Here is a 19749-nt window from a genome sequence, read left to right as displayed (position 1 = left end):
AGGATCCTCACCATAATCCAGGGACAAATTCAGAGCAGACGCTGCGTTTTGACTTCGCTAATGAATTAATAGAGGTCCAGAGGGGTACAGTGACTCAAGGCCACCGTTGGTTACAGGAGGTCCAGGGCTAGAACTCTGCCTTAGGCTGGATTTCCCCAGAGACAAGGAATGGGGCGGAGGTAGTTTATGTGGCAGTGATGCCAGGAAGCACCAGTAGGGCAATGGGGAAGAAGCCAGTAGAGGATGTGCCAATGAACAGTACCTGCTGAGAGCCCCTGGGGCTCTGTTCCACTGGGTCCTCCAAGAGACAGCATGGGACACACCTCAGAGACGGTCCCACTTTGGGGGCGGGGGAAGCTGGGGTATCTCCATCCCCACTCTCATTTGTCATGGGTTGAGTGCTGCTGGAGTGGGTGGAGCACCCAGCAGCAAAAAGCCTCAGTGAGAATGGTCGCCGTGGAGCTAGGCGGGTGGGACAGAGCCTGACAGCCCAGGGCTCCTAAGTCCAGAGCCCTTTCTACCATATGTTGCCCCTGGAGGTTTGACAAATAAAGGCCATCTTCAAAATATTTATCCCCTGGGCTGAAGCCCCCATGCTGTGCCAGGCAGTAACCCTTCAGTGGCTAGATCAAGGGGAGGACCTGGCAGCTGAACCTGGGCGTGGAAACGGACACTCAGGAGCCCTGTGCGGTGGCTATTTGCCAACCAGCATGAAGGTATATCAAGATGGCCGCAACCTGTAGGGCGTTGTGGACATGCACTGGCTGAACACCACCTCCGCTCACAGGTGCCCTTTGTCCTGAGTGGGGGCAGGGACACCTGTCTGCCCTGTGAGCTCAGCCCCGGGTTATCTCAGGGCAAGTCCCGTCTGGAGGTTTGTATTCCTTCTCAGCCCTGGAGGCTCCACTTAAATCATGGCTTGGCTAATCATGTTACAGCCCACATGGAAAAGGAGGAAAGCGCCAGGTTTCTGTACCCTCTGAGGGGCTCCCGGGTGGGCCTCAGCCTGCACCATTACCCTGCCCCTCACACCAGCCCTGGACCTCTCTGCAGAAAAATTCATCAGTGGTTCAGGAAATCGATGGATTCTGAAGGTCACTGGTCTCCCAGGAGGATGCAGTTCTGTTCCATAATCCTAGACTGAAAGATCGGTTAAGCAGCAGTAACTCTGATCCCTCCCCAGTGCTCTGGGGCTCAGGGCATGCTTCTGCGCCCAGGGCTGCAGACCTGAAAGAGAATCGGCCTCACAGGTTCCCAGGACTGGGAAGAATCAGGCAGTGCAGGGCCCAGCTCTGCCACTGCCCAGCTCCGGGCTGGGCAAGTCTTTCCTTCTCTGGGCTCCCAGCCCCTCACTCGGCCCCACCTACTACCCTGAACCTTTTGACGAGGAAGTGAGAGAGTTGGAGCTCTAAACGTTGGCAGGCATCATCACCATTATCATCAGTATTAAGAAAGACCCAGCGAACCCTGACGTTGGAAAATGCCAGCCCCGAAGGCCGCTTCACTGACTCTAGTAAGGGTGAGAATCTCCCCTTCCCTCTCTCTGACAGCTGGTCCTCCAGCAGGTGCCCAGACACTTCTGGGAAGCCCAAGTGTTAGAAAATCCTGCCTTACAGCAAAACCTAAATCTGCCTCTTTAACTCCTACCCTCGAGCCTCGCTCTGCCCTCTCTGGTCTCCCCATGTCAGCATGCTCTCTCTTCCCCATGACTGTTCCCATCATGTTTCAAGGCAGCAGTCATGTCCCACGCAAGCCTCCTGTCCTCCTGGCACACAACTGGCCTACATCTCCTAGCCTCCCCCGCAGTTCGGTGTGGCCGTGTGACTGGGGCCAATGGGAAGGGGCTGGAAATGATGTGTGTACCCCGCTTCCAGGCCAGACCCATAGAAACCTCCTGCAGGAGCGTCTGCTCTCCCTTCCCCTGTCTTCGGCCGGAAGTTGGTGCCCTGCGGGTAGTGGGGAGCCCTGAAAGTTACGATTGAAGATGTCACATGGCCAGCATCCCAGGCGCGGCCCCCAGGTTCCCCCACTCTGTCTGAACTTGAGTTGAGCAGTGAATACACTGCTAGCGGGTAAGCCACAGAGACTTCAGGTTTATCGGCTACAGCACTGGCTTCACCTTAACTCATAACCACACCGCCCCGCCTCCGCCAACTCCTTTTCTCTAAGTTCAACCTCCCACATGTTTTCTTTAGTGCTTCTAATATAATGAGGCTTCTGTACAATTGTGTCACCTCTCTGTGGCCCCAGTGGATTCCCAGCTGGACTTCTCAGAGCCCCAGGGATCCTCAGGAAGGATTCTCAGGGGCGTCTCTGGAGATCAAGAGGCAGGTGGGCCGGGCTCCGCACCCCTCACCCCTGCTGCACCCAGAGGACTCCTTTCCCTGTTTTGTATATTAGATTTCCTCATCAGCTCTGTCATTTGTGATATAGTTTCTTCTTGTGAGTGGAGCTCAGAAGTGAACGCCCTGGCGTGGTCTCAGGCCTGCTCCCTTGTCCTGAACCTGTGGTGTGACGGCTGCTGAGGGATACAGTCCACCCGGACTATGTCCATCGAGCCTCTGAGGGTGACAGCCAGAGAGGACTCCCACCTCTTCCCAGGCCTACGGGGCCTCAAATGGACAATCCAGGACAAACCGAGAGTCACCAACTGACTCTCAGGGACAGCTGCGCGTGATACCCTTTCTCCCACTGAAGTTTCATTTCAGCCATACCTCATTACCCTGAGGCCAGGCTGATTGGGGCCACTTTTCAAGCCCAGTGGCAGACAAGAGAATTGTGGTTGAAGCTGGCGCATTGGGAGGGTGAAGCTTTCGTGAACATCTGTTCGGCTACAGGATCAAGTCTGTACACGTCCGCTGGGTATTCAGAGCCCTGCAGTCTCTTGGCCCTTCTCACCTATCCAGCTTCACTTCCTACAGTCTGTTTCCCGCTGATCTGAGCCCTCACCAGTCCCCCAGGCCGGTTCTTTATCCCTCTCAGTGCTTGGTGGCTCTCTTCCCCTCCCCAAATACCCAGAGCTCTCGATAGCCCCTTAGGATGTGTTCCTTCATCTGCTCATCTCTGACGTGTACTCCATCTTCCCAGCTAGACCATCACTTATGTCTCTGATCTCTGCGAGACAGGCCCATCACACTCAGAGCCAAGTCACCGAGGGACTGCTGTGCGTCTGGTGGTTTGGGGGATGGGGACGTGGGTGACACATCCCTGATCCAGAATTCCTGAGGATTCTGAACCTTGTGTCACATGGTGGGATTTCTACAGAGGCCTAGGAATCAAAGTAAATGTGGATGGGCTGAGTCTTAATTTGTGGGGGATCAGATTGCCCCCTCCCTTAAAGATGGGGAAACTGAGACAGATTGAATGGGGATCATGGCCAGAGAAATTGTTAGTCCAAGTTCTTGGTTTCTTGATGGGGAGGAGCGTGGCAGAGACAGCTGTACCCCATGTCTGTTCTCCTCTTTCATAGTAATGGACACAGAGTGGCAATGGAGTAAGTGTCCACTTCCCAGCCTCACTGCAGCGAGGTGGGACCATGTGACTAAGTTCTGGCCAACAGGACACGAATGGAGGTGAGGTTAAGTCAAGGGAACTGCCCTCCTTCCCCGCCTTCCCCCAGCTGGTAAGGGCAACACCCTAAGGTGGCAGAAATACAAGACAGAAGGGGCTTGGGCCCTGGTAGAGCAGGTCTACCACATTGGTCCTAGACTATCTACTTTGGATTATTATATAAGAGAGAAATAAACTTAACTTCTTTTTTCTTAAATAAGAAATACATGTTATTTAAGCTGTTGATAATCTGGGTTTCTTTTACAATTGGCAAAACCATATCCTACCTGATATAGGGGTTTCCTAAGGGAGCCTCTAGCAGGTAGAAGGCTGGTGGCAATGTAACATCTCAGACGATGGAGCAACTATCCTATGCTAAGGGCTTTACAAATTCTGTTTTACTTACTTGTCACAGTGACCCTGTGTGTCATGTATTATTACATCCATTTTACAGTTAAGGAAACTGAGATGCAGAGAAGTTAAGAAACTTGCCCAAGGCCAAACAGCTAGTCACTGGTGGAACTGGGAACTGAGCCTGGGTCTGGCTTTGAAGCTGATGAAACCATACCATGCCTTACAGAGGGAAAAATAAAGGGAGATGGAAGAGAGGGAGGGAGGCAAGTGAGGAAGAAGGAAAAGGAAGTAAAATCAGGGGTAGAGTGTGGAGGACCAGCTGTGACCGCCCTGAGGGTGGCCTGATGGCCGAACTCAGTCTGGAAGTAGCGAGGGCAAATGCCCGCTGCCAGGGGTCCCCAGCTTCTGTGTCTAGGGACTCTGTTTGGTCCTTTTGGAAGAGACTGCCTGCCCCAGCCCCCCAGGGTGAAACCAGAGTGCTGCCTCCAGGTGCTGGCTTGGCCGTCGGACTCTGGTACCTTCGCTGTTCACTTCAGGGAGCAGCTTGCGCAGTGGCCTCTTCACCTCCCAGGCGCTGCTGACGAAGGAAGGCATCACCTTGAGCAGCTCGTCCTTGTCTTCCTCCCGGATCACAGGGATGGTCTCCAGGATGAGCTGCATCTGCTCCAGCTCGTGAGCCCCTGGGGAGGTAAACACCAGATGGTTGAGCATGCTGCCCACGTGGCTGGCGTGTGTGGAAGCTCCCGCGCCACTCTACGACCCTGGGGCAGGGGGACCAGAGCTGGGCTGGGAGCCAGGGAACCTGAGTTCACTCTGCCATTAACTTGCTGTGTGCCTGTGGGCAAGTTGCTTGCCATCTCTGGGGCTTGGTCAAATGTAGAAAGAAGGGGTAGTCTCTGGGGCCCCATCCGTCCCCCTAGCATTCTGTGCCTCTGGAATGGACCAGTCTCATATAGCCTGAGTCAGCCATCGCTAAAGTGACGGGAGCAGCCTGGCCCAAGTCTTTCCAAATGCTCTTTCCCATATGCCTCTGTGCATGTCCTTTACTGGGCTGGGGAAGGAAGTGATTTTAAGGCTAGGAATGAGTCTTACCTTTTGGATTTCCATTAGGAGGGAAAAAAGTCAGGAAGAACAAATTAAGCTTGGGACGTGTCATGAGCACACTGCCTCTGTGCTCCTTTGGGCAGAGGGAGGAAGGCAGACTGTGCCACGTCTGTGGGACAGGATGGAGTCGAGCATTCAAGCACTCATTCACTTATTCATTCATTCAACAAATGATTATTTATGGAGTGTCGTCTCCATAAATGGAGTGTAATCTCCAGGAATACCATCCTCATCCGTAAGAAGCTTCGGGCTTTGTGCATCTTGGAAACTCAACTCCTCTTCTACGCTTAGGCCATCACGGATGCTGCTTCAGAGCTTTGACACTGCTGGGATGGGTCAGGTCTGAATCCTTGCCGCCTCCTCTGACTTCCAGGCTGTTCTTACCTCCAGTTCCTCCATTTTCCCTTTTGGCATGAGTAGCCTTGCCATTTACCTCTACCAGGTTAAATCCAACCAGGCCCCATCTTCCTTAAGAAGTGCCCCTGACTCACCCAGCTGCACAGAGCTCCCTCCCCTTACCACCGATTCCCATGGGGTCCCAGTCTTCCAGAAGCTGGTAGCCAAGGGCGGGGCTCTTCCGTGTCCCCCATGATGCCCTGTGCGGCACTAAGCACTTGTGGTTGCTGTGAGCGCTGACCCAGAAAGTGCCTACGGATCAGCATCTGCTCTGAACGAGTCCCTTGGCCTCTCCCTGCAGTGGGCTCATGTAGGCTCAGTTCAGAGACTCTGGGAGACTTGTGGGGTCCCCTCTCCAAATGAGCACTCCAGACCGACCTCTCACAGTGGCAGGGAGAGGAGAGGAAGGGGCTGAAAATGTAGGACGGGTGTTTTCAGGGGTCAGTCTCAAGGTGTTTGAATATACACGATTATCGATTTTGAAAGTTCTGTGCTCAAAAGGCTTTTTTTTAGCCTCTCCAGTATTTTGCCTGAAATGGTTGGTAATCAGGTGCCTCCAAGTGGTGCCCTAAAAGCTGCAGAGGTTACGTCAAAGAGAAAGACTAGCATGTTTGTGATTAACATGTGTTCCCGCCCCCGGCTTTTTTTTTTTTTTTTTTTTTTTTTTTTTTTTTTGCGCACGATGCGGGCCTCTCACTGCTGTGGCCTCTCCAGTTGCAGAGCACAGGCTCCGGACGCGGGCCCTAGCCGCTCTGCGGCATGTGGGATCTTCCCAGACCGGGGCACAAACCCGTGTCCTCTGCATCGGCATCAGGGAAGCCCTGTTATCCCCTTTTATTGAGCTACAGCAGAGGAGAAGGAAGGTGCCTGGGTAGCAGCTTACCAGCAAAGAGCATCCTCCCCGTGAGCATCTCTGCCAGGATGCAGCCAGCGGCCCACATGTCAATGGCTTTGGTGTAGTTGTTAGGGGAGAGGAGCAGGCGTGGTGAGCGGTACCATTTCGTTACCAACCCTTCTGACAGGTAACCCTGGAAGACAAAATCCAGGCTTCCAGTAATCAGTCATTTGTAGACAGCCCCCCTCACATGCCTCTCCTCCTTTCCCTTCCCAGGGAGACAGGACCCCTTTCACTCTCCATCCTTTCCCATTGATCGTCTGGTTAGAGGGGTTTAAGCAGCGTTGTGGGGCTCAGAGGCTTTGGTGGGGGAATCTTATGAGGCCCTGGAGTTCTCTTCTGTGGAAAGGGATCCAGGATGACACTATTTAAGAAGCAGTGCTTTCCCAGCCCATCTTGATGTAATGACGCATAGCACTCTACCCTCATCTAGTAAGAAGATGGAAAAGTAGGAGCCATACTTGAGTTTGTTATCACCATCAACAGAGTAATGATGAGACAGTGGAATTTGATTTATTCAGTGGCTGAATGTCAGAAAGAGCTGTAAAATTTAAATCAAGCCAGTTGCTTTGGTGCAGATGATAATTAATTCTGCTGTGATGTCAGACGCCAAGCCCCTGCTGGGAATGGATGAGGCCAGCTTCATAATGGGTGCGGGTGAAGGGCTTTTGGAAGCAGCCCTAAAAGGCAGAGTGGACACAGCTTTGGTTGGCCCAGAGGATTCTGGGAGTTCTACAGAGTGTCTTTGGGGGGATAGATGTTCTAGCTGATTTCAGCCACTGCTCAATGTGCGGTCTGGAGTGGAATCCCTCACTACGGGATATAGTGACAGCATAGGTGTTTTAGCACAGATAGGGAAGTATAGCCAGGCAATTCGGAGCTTGTTCTCTATGTAATTCACAAAGCTGGCCCAACAGTGGAATCTGGGAAATGTCTGTTGAATTACATGGAACGGTCTCTCTAAATTGAAAAAAATAGACCTATTTGGTGGTCAAGGTCAGATAATTAGCACCAGGGGCATCCAGTGAGAAATTCTAGGGACGGTTTTGTTATTTGCTGTTGTAATTTCCAATTTAGCATCTAATTTTCCTTTTTGCTGATGTAAAAAGTATCACAGACCTAGGTTAAAAGCAGATGAAACATTAGGAGGCCCAAGTACCCAGGAGCTTTTGATCAATTAATCTGAAATCTCATCACTTGTTGTGCAAAGATTTATTATGTTTTAAACCTGAGAGCCCTGAGTTACAGCAGTTTTCTCTCCTCTGTGGCACATATTTCTTTAGAGCAGGTCCTCAGACTGGTGGAAGGAAGGAAGGAAAGACTAAGGTATACCCATTCCCCAGCCTCAATGCTCCAAAATGAGCTCCTTATAATTTTTAAAATATGCCCCCTTTCTCTGTCCTTTGGGCCTTTGCATGTGTACTTTCCAGGGATGGGTGTCCTCACACCCACTGTCCTTCCTGGCTAACTCACACTCAGGCCTGCTTCCTCTCAGAAGCTTCCCAATTCCCTGGGATGAGGTTGAATGCCCCTTCCCAGGAGCTCCATGATCCCTGTCTTGTTACTGTTTCTTTACTTCTCTGCAGTTCCACCTTCACCCACCCCCAACCCCAGGACCACTAGACCACTAGACTCTGCCCTCATGGGCAGAGGCTGTATCTTGTTTCACAGCCATTTCTGCATTGCCTACTGCCAAGTCTGCCTCCTAGGAAACGTCCAATGAACACAGATGGATGGATGAGTAAGGAACATCTCACATGGTCTGAGCCCCTTCAAAATGGGGCACCTTCTGGAGGAACCACGGGTCCCCTTCTTTAACAGACCTGATTTTATGGAGAGATCCAGTTCCCACTTTCAATGGTGGATGAGGAGTTTAGAAAAGTTGTCAGCTTTTGCCTTATGCCTTGCCTTCTTCCAGAAAGGACTGGCAAGTGTAAGTAATTTTTTTTTTTTTTTTTTGTGGTACGCCAGCCTCTCACTGTTGTGGCCTCTCCCGTTGTGGAGCACAGGCTCCGGACGCACAGGCTCAGCGGCCATGGCTCACGGGCCCAGCCGCTCTGCGGCATGTGGGATCTTCCCGGACCGGGACACGAACCCGTGTCCTCTGCATCGGCAGGTGGACTCTCAACCACTGTGCCACCAGGGAAGCCCAGTAATTTTTTTTTTTAAGTCAGGTTCATTGAAGTATAATTTATAAACAGTAAAATTCACTCTTTTTAGGGTATAGTTCTATGAGTTTTGACAAAGCGTAGAATCATGTAACCACCATCATAATCAAGAGACATACAATTCCATCAGCTCACACAATTCCCTCGTGCCCCCTTCTGGTCACCCCCGAGCCCCAGTTCCCTAGAAACCACTGTTTTCCATCCCTTTAGTTTTGCTTGTGCAGAACGAACGTCATATAAATGGAATCACAGCGTGTGGCCTTTTGAGTCTGAATTCTTCCCCTTAGCATAATGCATCTGGACTCATCCACATTGCTGTATGAAGAGTAATCTGTTAGGAGTTTAAGTTTGATTCTAAAAAGGAAAGAGACAAGCCAGACTGTAGAAGCTCACATCTGGGTGGGTGGCTTATAAATAAAGAATGGTCCAATTTTATTTTCCAGTCAGAGGGTGAGTGTGTCAGAGAAAGACTAAAGCAGAGTACCCAGAGGGGAGGTGACTTAAGGTGAGTTTACTCTGATGTGTAAATGAGCAATCTTTTATGGGACAGAATTCCCTATAATTAACACCTGCCTATCTGCAGAGTCTGGAGCTGAAGTGGGACACAGGGAGCTTCCTTCTGAAACACCTGCCCTGAAAGTAAAAGAAAGATGTTTGCATGGGCAAGGCTGCCCCAGGGCCAGAATTATGGGCAAGGCCATGATAACAGCTGAGAAAGTTCACCCCTGGCTCTTCCTTACCTTTGAATGAAAACCAAGAACCTGCCAGATTTTTGTCAATTACTAGCTGCTTCCCTCAAGTTACTTGTCCCTCAAGTCAGGGGATTTACTGATATGTTTCAGAAGCCACAGGACAGAGGAGAATTTGGGAAGGTGCAGTGGCTTTTCTGCCAGTCTCTGGAGCAAGGGGAGCCTCCATTCCTGGGTCTGTGGGGCAGACACGGGGAGGGGCTGGAGGTCTTGCCCTCAGCTGAGATGACCCCTGGGTGTCTGACTGGGAGAGGCACTGGGGCCCACCACACAATACTGGTGATCTGAATTCAACAGAGGAGTTTTAGTTGAGTGGATGGGGCAAAAGTCAGAATTTTCTAGAATAAAAAAATCTTTAAAGATACCCAGGAGTAGGGACTCAGTTTTATCAGAAGGGCCCATAAATCCGTAAGTGTACTGGCTCAACAGAGATCCTTAAATGGCTTTCCTGCCGGAGCCTGCAGGGTGAAGATAGTTTTCAGCTCCATTTGGATGTAGAGGAGGCTGTCTTCAGTGATCAGACATGGTCTCTCCTGGGGCTTGCCCATCGGCAGGCTGACCAGTGGGTGGGACAGCGGGCACAGGCAGGGCGTGTTGTCTCATCACCACGCTGGGGAGACGGGAAGCGGACGCTCCTCGGGTCGCCCCCTGAGTGTAAGAGGCAAGACCAGAATCACCCTTTCCCTAGTGTCCCAGTCCTCCTGCCAGCCTGTCCCTTGGTGTTTCCAGTGAGAAGGCAACTCCGGAGGCACCACTGGGAGGGGTGGACATGGTTTCCTGTCTAGACCCCACCATGGGGAATTTGGGCTTCTTCAGCTATTACTCCAACCAGCCCATTGTGCTGGAGTCATGTCCAGCCAGTGAGAGGCTCTGACTTTGAAAGCCTTATAGGTGTTTGGAAATAATCTGATAGCAGCTGCTCCAGGAGGAGAGTAATTAGGGACCCCTCACAGATCCAGAGGGAGGGTAGAATTAAAGCTGAGCATTCTCTTTGCTGAAGGAGCAAGGAAACCACACTCAGTCCCAGCTGCCTGCCAAGGAATTCAGAGCAGCCTCCATCAAACTCACCCTGGAAGGGTGGGCACCCATCCGCTGCTCCGGCGAGCCTGTATTGGGTGGGCTTCAGCTCTGCTCAGCTTGCCTTCTCTGTGCCTCCACTGGCCCAAGCCTGATCTCTTGGGTCTGGGAGTCAGAAGGCTGGAGGAGAGGGCTTGATCCCATAAACTTTCCACTTCACCCTTTAATGCACCTACTGGCACCTTACAGAGGTAGGGCAAATTTAAATAGGGACAACACTCTCCCAAGAATAAAAGCCCTGGGTGTGGGAAGACGCCAAGGTAGCGTCTCCCCACAACTAGGGCGCCTGCCAGCTGCTGGTGGGGACCCTGACGCCCAAGGAGATGGGAGGAACCCCCAAGTGAACTGGTAGGACGTGGGGCGACTGAAGGGGGAGCAGAAGTGGAGGCCAGACAGGATTGGCACCCCTGAGGCTGGGGAGATCAGGAGAGGCAGGCGGGAAGGACCCTCATGAAAGAGTGGAAGAGGAGCGGAGGGTGATCTCCCGGCCCACTTGGGCTGGGGAGCCTGCTGAGCTCCCAGGCCGATACCCCCACTCCAAAGCCCCCTCCAGGCTGCATGGGTCCTGGGGGCATAGGAAGGAGGCCGAGGGGAGAACAGCAGAAGCAGGTGGGAGGGGCCCTCCCAGACGGGAGGAGCAGGAGAGGAGAGGAGGGTGTTTGCCCTGCCCACTCGAGTCTGGGAAGCCTGCTGTGCTCCCAGGTGAGGTCCCCTGCCCTCTCAGACCAGCGGTGGGGGGCATGCCTGGGCCCCTTCTGTTCCTTGAGCCTAAGCCCCACTCCCCACAGCCCCCAGGGCCTTTTCCAGCCCTGTGGGTCCTGAGCATAGGCCGCACCCACCACCAAACCTCTCCCATGCTTAGACCTCGCCCTCCACAGCCAAGGCCTCTCCCCGCCTTTTTTTTCTTTCTTTCTTTCTTTTTTTTTTTCTCCTTCTTCCTCCTCCTCTTTCTTACTATTGTGGTACTGATGTGCCTTCTGGTTGTTGATTCATCTATATTTTTATCTTTATATTCTTTCTAACATATCTGTTAGTTTCCTAGTCTAATTTTATTTTTTACTTTGTTATTGTTCTCTCTCTCTTTTTTTTTTTTTTTTTTGCCACCCCACACGAATTGCGGGATCTTGGTTCATGAGCCGGGGGTCGGGCCAAAGCTCCTGCGATGGGAGCTCCGAGTCCAAACCACTGGACTAACAGAGAACCTCAGACCCCAGGGAATATTCATTGGACAGATGTCTCACAGAGGTCCTTATCTCAGCACCAAGACCCAGCTCTACCCAACAGCCTACAAACTCCAGTGCTGGAAGCCTCAGGCCAAACAACCAGTAAGACAGGAACAGAATCCCACTAAAAAAAAAAAAAAAAGAGATGACAAAAAGTATGTCACAGATGAAGGGGCAAGGTAAAAACCTACAAGACCAAATAAATGAAGAGGAAATAGGCAACCTACCTGAAAAAGAATTAAGAGTAATGATAGTAAAGATGATCCAGAGTCTTGGAAATAGAATGGATTCATGGATTGAGAAAATACAAGAAATGTTTAACAAAGATCTAGAAGAACTGAAGAACAAACAAACAGAGATGAACAACACAATAACTGAAATGAAAAATACACTAGGAGGAATCAATAACAGAATAACTGAGGCAGTACAACGAATAAGTGAGCTGGAAGACAAAATGGTGGAAATAACTGCCAAGGAACAGATTAAAGAAGAAAAAATGAAAAGAATTAAAGACAATCTCAGAGACCTCTGGGACAACACTGAACACACCAACATTCGAATTATAGGAGTCCCAGAAGAAGAAGAGAAAAAGAAAGGGTCTGAGAAAATATTTGAAGAGATTATAGTTGAAAATTTCCCTAACATGGGAAAGGAAATAGTCACCCAAGTCCAGGAAGCACAGAGAATCCCAAACAGGATGAACCCTAGGAGAAAGACACCAAGACACATATTAGTCAAACTAACAAAAATTAAATTCAAAGAAAAATTATTAAAAGCAGCAAGGGAAAAACAAAAATCAACATACAAAGGTATTCCCATAAGGTTATCAGCTGATTTTTCAGCAGAAACTCTTTAGGCCAGAAGGGAGTGGCAGGATACACTTAAAGTGATGAAAGAGAAGAACCTACAACCAAGATTACCCTAACCAGCAAGGATCTCTTTCAGATTCAATGGAAAAATCAAAAGCTTTTCAGACAAGCAAAAGCTAAGAGAATTCAGTATCACCAAACCAGCTTTACAACAAGTGCTAAAGAAACTTCTCTAGGTGGGAAACACAAGAGAAGAAAAAGACCACAAAAACAAACCCAAAACAATTAAGAAAATGGTAATAGGAACATACATATCAATAATAACCTTGAATGTAAATGGATTATATGCCCCAACCAAAAGACACAGACTGGCTGAATAGATACAAAAACAAGACCCATATATACACTGTCTACAAGAGACACTTCAGACCTACGGACACATACAGACTGAAAGTGAAGGGATGGAAAAAGATATTCCATGCAATTGGAAATCAAAAGAAAGCTGGAGTAGCAATACTCATATCAGATAAAATAGACTTTAAAATAAAGATTGTTATAAGAGATAAGGAGGGACACTACATAATAATCAAAGGAACAATCCAAGAAGAAGATATAATAATTATAAATGTTTATGCACCCAACATAGGAGCACCTCAATACATAAGGCAAATGCTAACAACCATGAAAGGAGAAATTGACAGTAACACAATAATAGTAGGGGACTATAACACCCCACTTACACCCATGGACAGATCATCAAAACAGAAAATAAATAAGGGAACACAAGCTTTAAATGACAAAATAGACCAGATACATCTAATTTATATTTATAGAATATTCCACCCAAAAGTGGCAGAATACACTCTCTTCTCAAGTGCACATAGAACATTCTCCAGGATAAATTGGATCTTGGGTCACAAATCAAGCCTCAGAAAATTTAAGAAAATTGAAATCATATCAAGCACCTTTTCTGACCACAATACTATGAGACTGGAAATCAATTACAGGAAAAAAACTGTAAAAAACACAAATACATGGAGGCTAAACAGTGTGCTACTAAATAACCAAGAGATCACTGAAGAAATCAAAAAAGTAATTAGAAAAAACATAGAAACAAATGACAATGAAAACATGACAATCCAAAACCTATGGGGTGCGGCAGAAACAGTTCTAAAAGGGAAGTTTATAGCAATACAATCTCACCTCAAGAAAAAAAAAATCTCAAATAAACAATCTAACCCTACACTTAAAACAACTAGAGAAGAACAAAGAAAACCCAAAGTCGGTAGAAGGAAAGAAATCATAAATGTCAGAGCAGAAGTAAAAGAAATAGAAAAGAAGAAAACAATAGCAAAGATCAATAAAACTAAAAGCTGGTTCTTTGAGAAGATAAACAAAATTGATAAATCCTTAGCCAGACTCATCAAGTAAAAATAGGGAGAGGACTCAAATCAATAAAATTAGAAATGAAAGAGGAGAAGTTACAACAGATACCGCAGAAATACAAAGCATCCTAAGAGACTACTACAAGCAACTCTATGCCAATAAAATGGACAAGCTGGAAGAAATGGACAAATTCTTAGAAAGGTATAACCTTCCAAGACTGAAACAGGGAGAATTCGAAAATATAAACAGACCTATCACAAGTAATGAAATTGAAACCGTAATTAAAAACCTTCCAACAAACAAAAGTCCAGGACCAGATGGCTTCACAGGCGAATTCTCTCAAACGTTTAGAGGAGAGCTAACACCGATACTTCTCAAACTCTTCCAAAAAGTTGCAGAGTGAGAAATACTCCCAATTTCATTCTATGAAGCCACCATCACCCTGATACCAAAACCAGAAAAAGATATCACAAAAAAAGAAAATTATAGACCAATAACACTGATGAACATAGATACAAAACTCCTGAACAAAATACTAGCAAACAGAATCCAACAACACATTGAAAGGATCATACACCATGATCAAGTGGGATTTATCCCAGGGATGCAAGGATTCTTCAATATACGCAAATCAATCAATGTGATACACCACATTAACAAATTAAGGAATAAAAACTGTATGATCATCTCAATAGATGCAGAAAAAACTTTTGACAAAATTCAACACCAATTTATGACGAAAATCTCTCCAGAAATTGGGCATAAAGGAAACCTACCTCAACATAATAAAGGCCACATATGACAAACCCGCAGCAAGCATCATATTCAATGGTGAAAAACTGAAAGCATTTCCACTAAGATCAGGAACAAGGATGTCCACTCTCGCCACTCTTATTCAACATAGTTTTGGCAGTCCTACCCATGGCAATCAGAGAAGAAAAAGAAGTAAAAGGAATCCAAACTGGAAAAGAAGAAGTAAAACTGTCACTGTTTGCAGATGACATGATACTATATATAGAGAATTCTAAACATGCCACCAGAAAACTACTAGAACTCATCAATGAATTTGGTAAAGTTGCAGGATACAAAATTAATGCGCAGAAATCTCTGGCACTCCTATACTGCAACAATGAAAAATAAGAGAAATTAAGGAAACACTTCCATTTACCACTGCAACAAAAAGAATAAAATACCTAGGAATAAACTTGTCTAAGGAGGCGAAAGACTTGAAGTCAGAAAACTATAAAACACTGATGAAAGAAATCAAGGATGACATAAACAGATGGAGAAATATACACGTTCTTGGATTGGAAGAATCAATATTGTGAAAATGACTATACTACCCAAAGCAATCTACAGATTCAATGCAATCTCTATCAAACTACCAAGGGCATTCTTCACAGAATTAAAACAAAAAATTTTACAATTCATATGGAAACAAAAAAGACCTTGAATAGCCAAAGCAATCTTAAGAAAGAAAAATGGAGTTGGAGGAATTGGGCTCCCCGACTTCAAACTATACCAGAAAGCTACAGTAATCAAGACAGTATGGCACAGAAACAGAAATATAGATCAATGGTACAGGATAGAATGCCTAGAGATAAACCCACACACATACGGGCACCTAATTTACAACAAAGGAGGCAAGAACATGCAATGGAGAAAAGACAGCCTCTTCAATGAGTGGTGCTGGAAAAACTGGACAGCTACATGTAAAGGAATGAAATCAGAACACTCCCTAACACCATACACAAAAATAAACTCCAAATGGATTAAAGACTTAAATGTAAGACCAGACACTATAAAACTCTCAGAGGAAAACATAGGAAAAACACTCTTTGACATAAACCACAGCAAGATCTTTTTTGACCCACCTCCTAGAGTAATGGAAATAAACCCCAAAATAAACAAATGGGACTTAATTAAACTTAAAAGCTTTTGCACAGCAAAGGAAACCATAAACAAGACAAAAAGACAACCCTCAGAATGGGAGAAAATATTTGCAAATGAAACAACAGACAAAAGGATTAATCTTCAAATTATACAAACAGCTCATGGAGCTCTATATCAAAAAAAACAAAACAAAAAACAATCCAGTTAAAAAATGGGTGGAAGACCTATATAGACATTTCACTAAGGAAGACATACGGATGGCCAAGAGGCACATGAAGATATGCTCAACATCACTATTAGAGAAATGCAAATCAAAACTACAATGAGGTATCACCTCATGCCAGTCAGATGGCCATTATCAAAAAATCTAGAAACAATAAATGCTGGAAAGGGTGTGGTGAAAAGGGAACCCTCCTGCACTGTTAGTGGGAATGTAAATTGATACAACCACAGTATGGAGTTTCTTTAAATAGCTAAAAATAGAACTACCATATGACCCAGCAATCCCACTACTGGGCCTATACCCTGAGAAAACCATAATTCAAAAGGAGTCATGTACCACAATGTTCACTGCAGCTCTATTTACAATAGCCAGGACATGGAAGCAACCAAAGTGTCCATCAACAGATGAATGGATAAAGAAGATGTGGCACAGATATACAGTGGAATATGACTCAGCCATAAAAAGAAACAAAACTGAGTTATCTATAGTGAGGTGGATAGACCTAGAGTCTGTCATACAGAGTGAAGTAAGTCAGAAAGAGAAAAACAAATACCGTGTGCTAACACATATATATGGAATCTAAAAAAAAAAAAAACTGGTACTGATGAACCTAGTTGCAGTGCAGGAGTAAAGATACAGACATAGAGAATGGACTTGAGGACACAGGGTGGGAGAGGGAAGCTGGGGTGAAGTGAGAGAGGCATGGACATATATACAGTACCAAATGTAAAATAGATAGCTAGTGGGCAGCAGCCTCATAGCACAGGGAGATCAGCTGGGTGCTTTGTGGCCACCTAGAGGGGTGGGATAGGGAGGGCGGGAGGGAGAGGCAAGAGGGAGGGGATATGGGGACATGTGTATGCATACGGCTGATTCACTTTGTTGTACAACAGAAACTAACAGTAATGTGAAGCAATCATACTCCAATAAAGATCTATTAAAAGAAAAAAGAGTAAGAGTGCAGTCAGCCATAGCTCTGTGCGTGCGTTAGGGTGGGGGGATGGCAGGGCAGGCAGGAAGGGTTGTTGCTCCGTTCATACCGAATGGCTGTTGAGGACTGCCCCTGCTTCCAGGTCAGGATGGAGCGGGGCTCTGACAGCCTCACCTTGCTGACCAGAGGTCTGTGTCATGTGTCCTGGGAGTCCAACATGTGTCATCCATGTGCGGCAGAAATGAAATGACTAAGATCATCCCTGGCTTCAAAGAGCACGTAATGTGGTTAAATAGATGAAACGTTCAATAGGCAAAGATGATGGGAAGGACCAGGAGAGGATCTCGGTCAATATTTATGTAGGACTTGCTCTGTGCTGGGCGCTGTGTTAGCATTTTACCTGAATTTATTCAACAATCCCTCCATCAGATTCTAGATGCAGGCTCTCTACACAACTTGTCCAAGTTCACATGGCTGGGAAGTGGGCCAGGGCATGCAGCTGCAGAGCCCATACCCTAGCCTTTATGCTGCTGGACCTCCACCACCTCGCATACTAAATAGAGTCAGTGGTAGGCAGCAAGGCAGAGGCATGCTCAGAGCACCGAGGGGTGGTATTTTGTCCTGAGGTGGGTCAGAGAAGACTTCATGAGAAGAGGTTGGTTTCAGTTGGTCTTCATGGTTGGGGACATCTTGGATAGCTGTGCTGGGGAACATCTGAGGGGGTGGTGGCCAGGGGGAGCCAGTGTGAGTAAAGGTTGGGGGGCCAGCGAGACCTAGAATGTGCTCAGAGGACAGACATCTGTACATGTGGACAAATGGGACATGGGGAGGGGCTGAGGAGACTGACCTTCATCCTGAAGGTCAGCGTTCCCCAAGGACCTCCTGTATGAGAATCAGGGGAAGTGCTTGTGAGATGTGCAGACTGGCCAAAGCTGACTTAGAGTCCTCCAATCTCCATCTCATATGAGCTCCCAAGGGAATCCTTATGCCCCTCCTACTTTGAGAACCCCAGGAAGGATGCAGGGAGCTGTGGAGGGATGTCGAGTGGGGCGGAAGGGATGGTGGGTAGGATGGGGCTTTCAGCGTAGGCTGTGGAAAGCCCTGGGCAGGCCTGTGCCTGTGATTGGGCTCCTGCTGATTCTGACTAGTGGGAGGGCCGTTCTTGGAGCACTCGTGGCAGTTGCAGGCTCAGCACACCTGTCACTGGAAGCTGGCGAGGCTTGCAAGCTGGGCTGGCAGCAAAGATGCTGCTCTCCAGATAGCAGGGGGTTAACAGTCTCAGAAAGGCTTCGGGAAGGCCCCTGGGTACCACACTTCCTTGAAAGCGGGTAGGAATGCACACATGGACTCCTGTCTGATCTAGAAGAAACTAGGTCAAGGGAGAAAGGAATCAGGCTATGGAGAAGTAAAAACTTTGAGCTTTAGGGGGTCAATGGTGGCGGTTGCACGATTGCTGTGATTTTGTGGAGGTGCAAGTTCCCAGAAGAGCTCCTGGTGGATTTGCTGTGGAAACCAAAGGAATATCACATAAGGAATGGGAAAGACAGGGCACGCTGAGCCTGGAGAACATTGTGGGGGGCATGAAAGCTGCCTCTAGACACATGCAAGGCTGTCATTCGGACCAGGAGCTAAGCTTGCTCTCTGAGGCTCTTGGGACAGACATGCGCCAAAGCGTAAGGCAGAAATCCATGCAATACGCTGATAATACCTAACATTTATTGAGCTTCTCGAACTGCTCTCATGCTTCATATGGATTAACTCATTTCATCCTTGCAACAACCCCATGAGGTAGGGACTCTCATTATAGTCATTTGACAGGGAGGCATCTGAGGCACAGAGAGGGTAAGCAACCTATCCACAGTCACACAGGCTGTAAGTGGCACAGCTGGGATTCAACCCCAGGTGGTGCTGATGTAGCACCTTTGATGTGAATATGCAGTTCTTCTGCCTTTCAAGTAAAGAGAGCCCTCGAAAGCCACCGGGCTGTCCAAGGGGGGCTGGGCTCCTGACAGGCAGAGGTGGGCAAACACAGAACGGGCAAGCTCGTGGGAGATGTGCCAGCACCACCCTCCAGAGCGCAGCTCCTCAGACCTTGGCATGCACTCGGATTCTTGGGAATCCGGGCTGAATACGTGTAGATTCCATTTCGCCAGTCCAACAAGGTGATGCCCATGCTGCAGGTCAGGGGACTGAACTTGGACGAGCAAAGTCCTGGATGATCTTTAATATCCTGCCCTGCCTGAGGGATCTATGACTTGCCTTGTTCACAGGCCAGGCAGATTTCTCTAACCGAGCAGCAAGCTGACCTGTAATAGGGGCTAATTCTTTGTGTTACAGACACACATCAGAAGATCACTTAGAAGAACAACACCCTCCCAGAGGCCCAGTTTAGGCAGAAATATATGGCCTCCCTCTCCACAGCCTCCTTCCTCTGAGGGTATAATTCTTTTTTAAAAAATTATTTATTTATTTATTTTGCGGTACGCGGACCTCTCACTGTTGTGGCCTCTCCCATTGCAGAGCACAGGCTCCAGACGCGCAGGCTCAGCGGCCATGGCTCACAGGCCCAGCCGCTCCGCAGCATGTGGGATCTTCCTGGACCGGGGCACGAACCCACGTCCCCTGCATCGGCAGGTGGACTCTCAACCACTGCGCCACCAGGGAAGCCCCTGAAGGTATAATTCTTATTTGTGCCAATATCCATATCATGTACGTTAGAAGCCTTTTAAAAAAGAAATAACAGCACAGCGGAATCGCCTTTCTTATCGCTGACTCTAAACTCATTCTGTTAAACGCATTTCCATGCATATATGCAGCAGGGAATCTGTCAGGCTGAGGGAAGGAACACACAATCTTAAAAGCCCACCATTCCAACACAGTGATTGGTAAGTCACCTGGTACGTTGTGTTTGTGCAGCTAAAATACACACGGTGAAGAAACAGTATTGTTAAATCAGCTGCACTGAGTTTTCATTAACTTCTAAGATGCCCTT

General features: G+C 47.8%; 1 protein-coding gene across 1 annotated transcript in view; it reads right to left on the bottom strand.

Annotated features, from left to right (window-relative positions):
• The window catches only part of MAPK4 (mitogen-activated protein kinase 4), a 170435-nt gene that overhangs the window by 5645 nt on the left and 145041 nt on the right, over positions 1–19749 (bottom strand). Inside the window, 2 exon segments of the mRNA XM_024756831.1 lie at positions 4422–4583; positions 6287–6431. Coding sequence (XP_024612599.1) covers positions 4422–4583; positions 6287–6431 — 307 coding nt within the window.

The sequence above is a fragment of the Neophocaena asiaeorientalis genome, unplaced genomic scaffold, assembly GCF_003031525.2.
Source record: "Neophocaena asiaeorientalis asiaeorientalis breed wild unplaced genomic scaffold, Neophocaena_asiaeorientalis_V1.1 scaffold133, whole genome shotgun sequence".
Taxonomy (NCBI): Eukaryota; Metazoa; Chordata; class Mammalia; order Artiodactyla; family Phocoenidae; genus Neophocaena; species Neophocaena asiaeorientalis.
The sequence above is the reverse complement of the archived record's forward strand: the minus strand, read 5'-3'. Positions and strand labels throughout refer to the sequence as shown.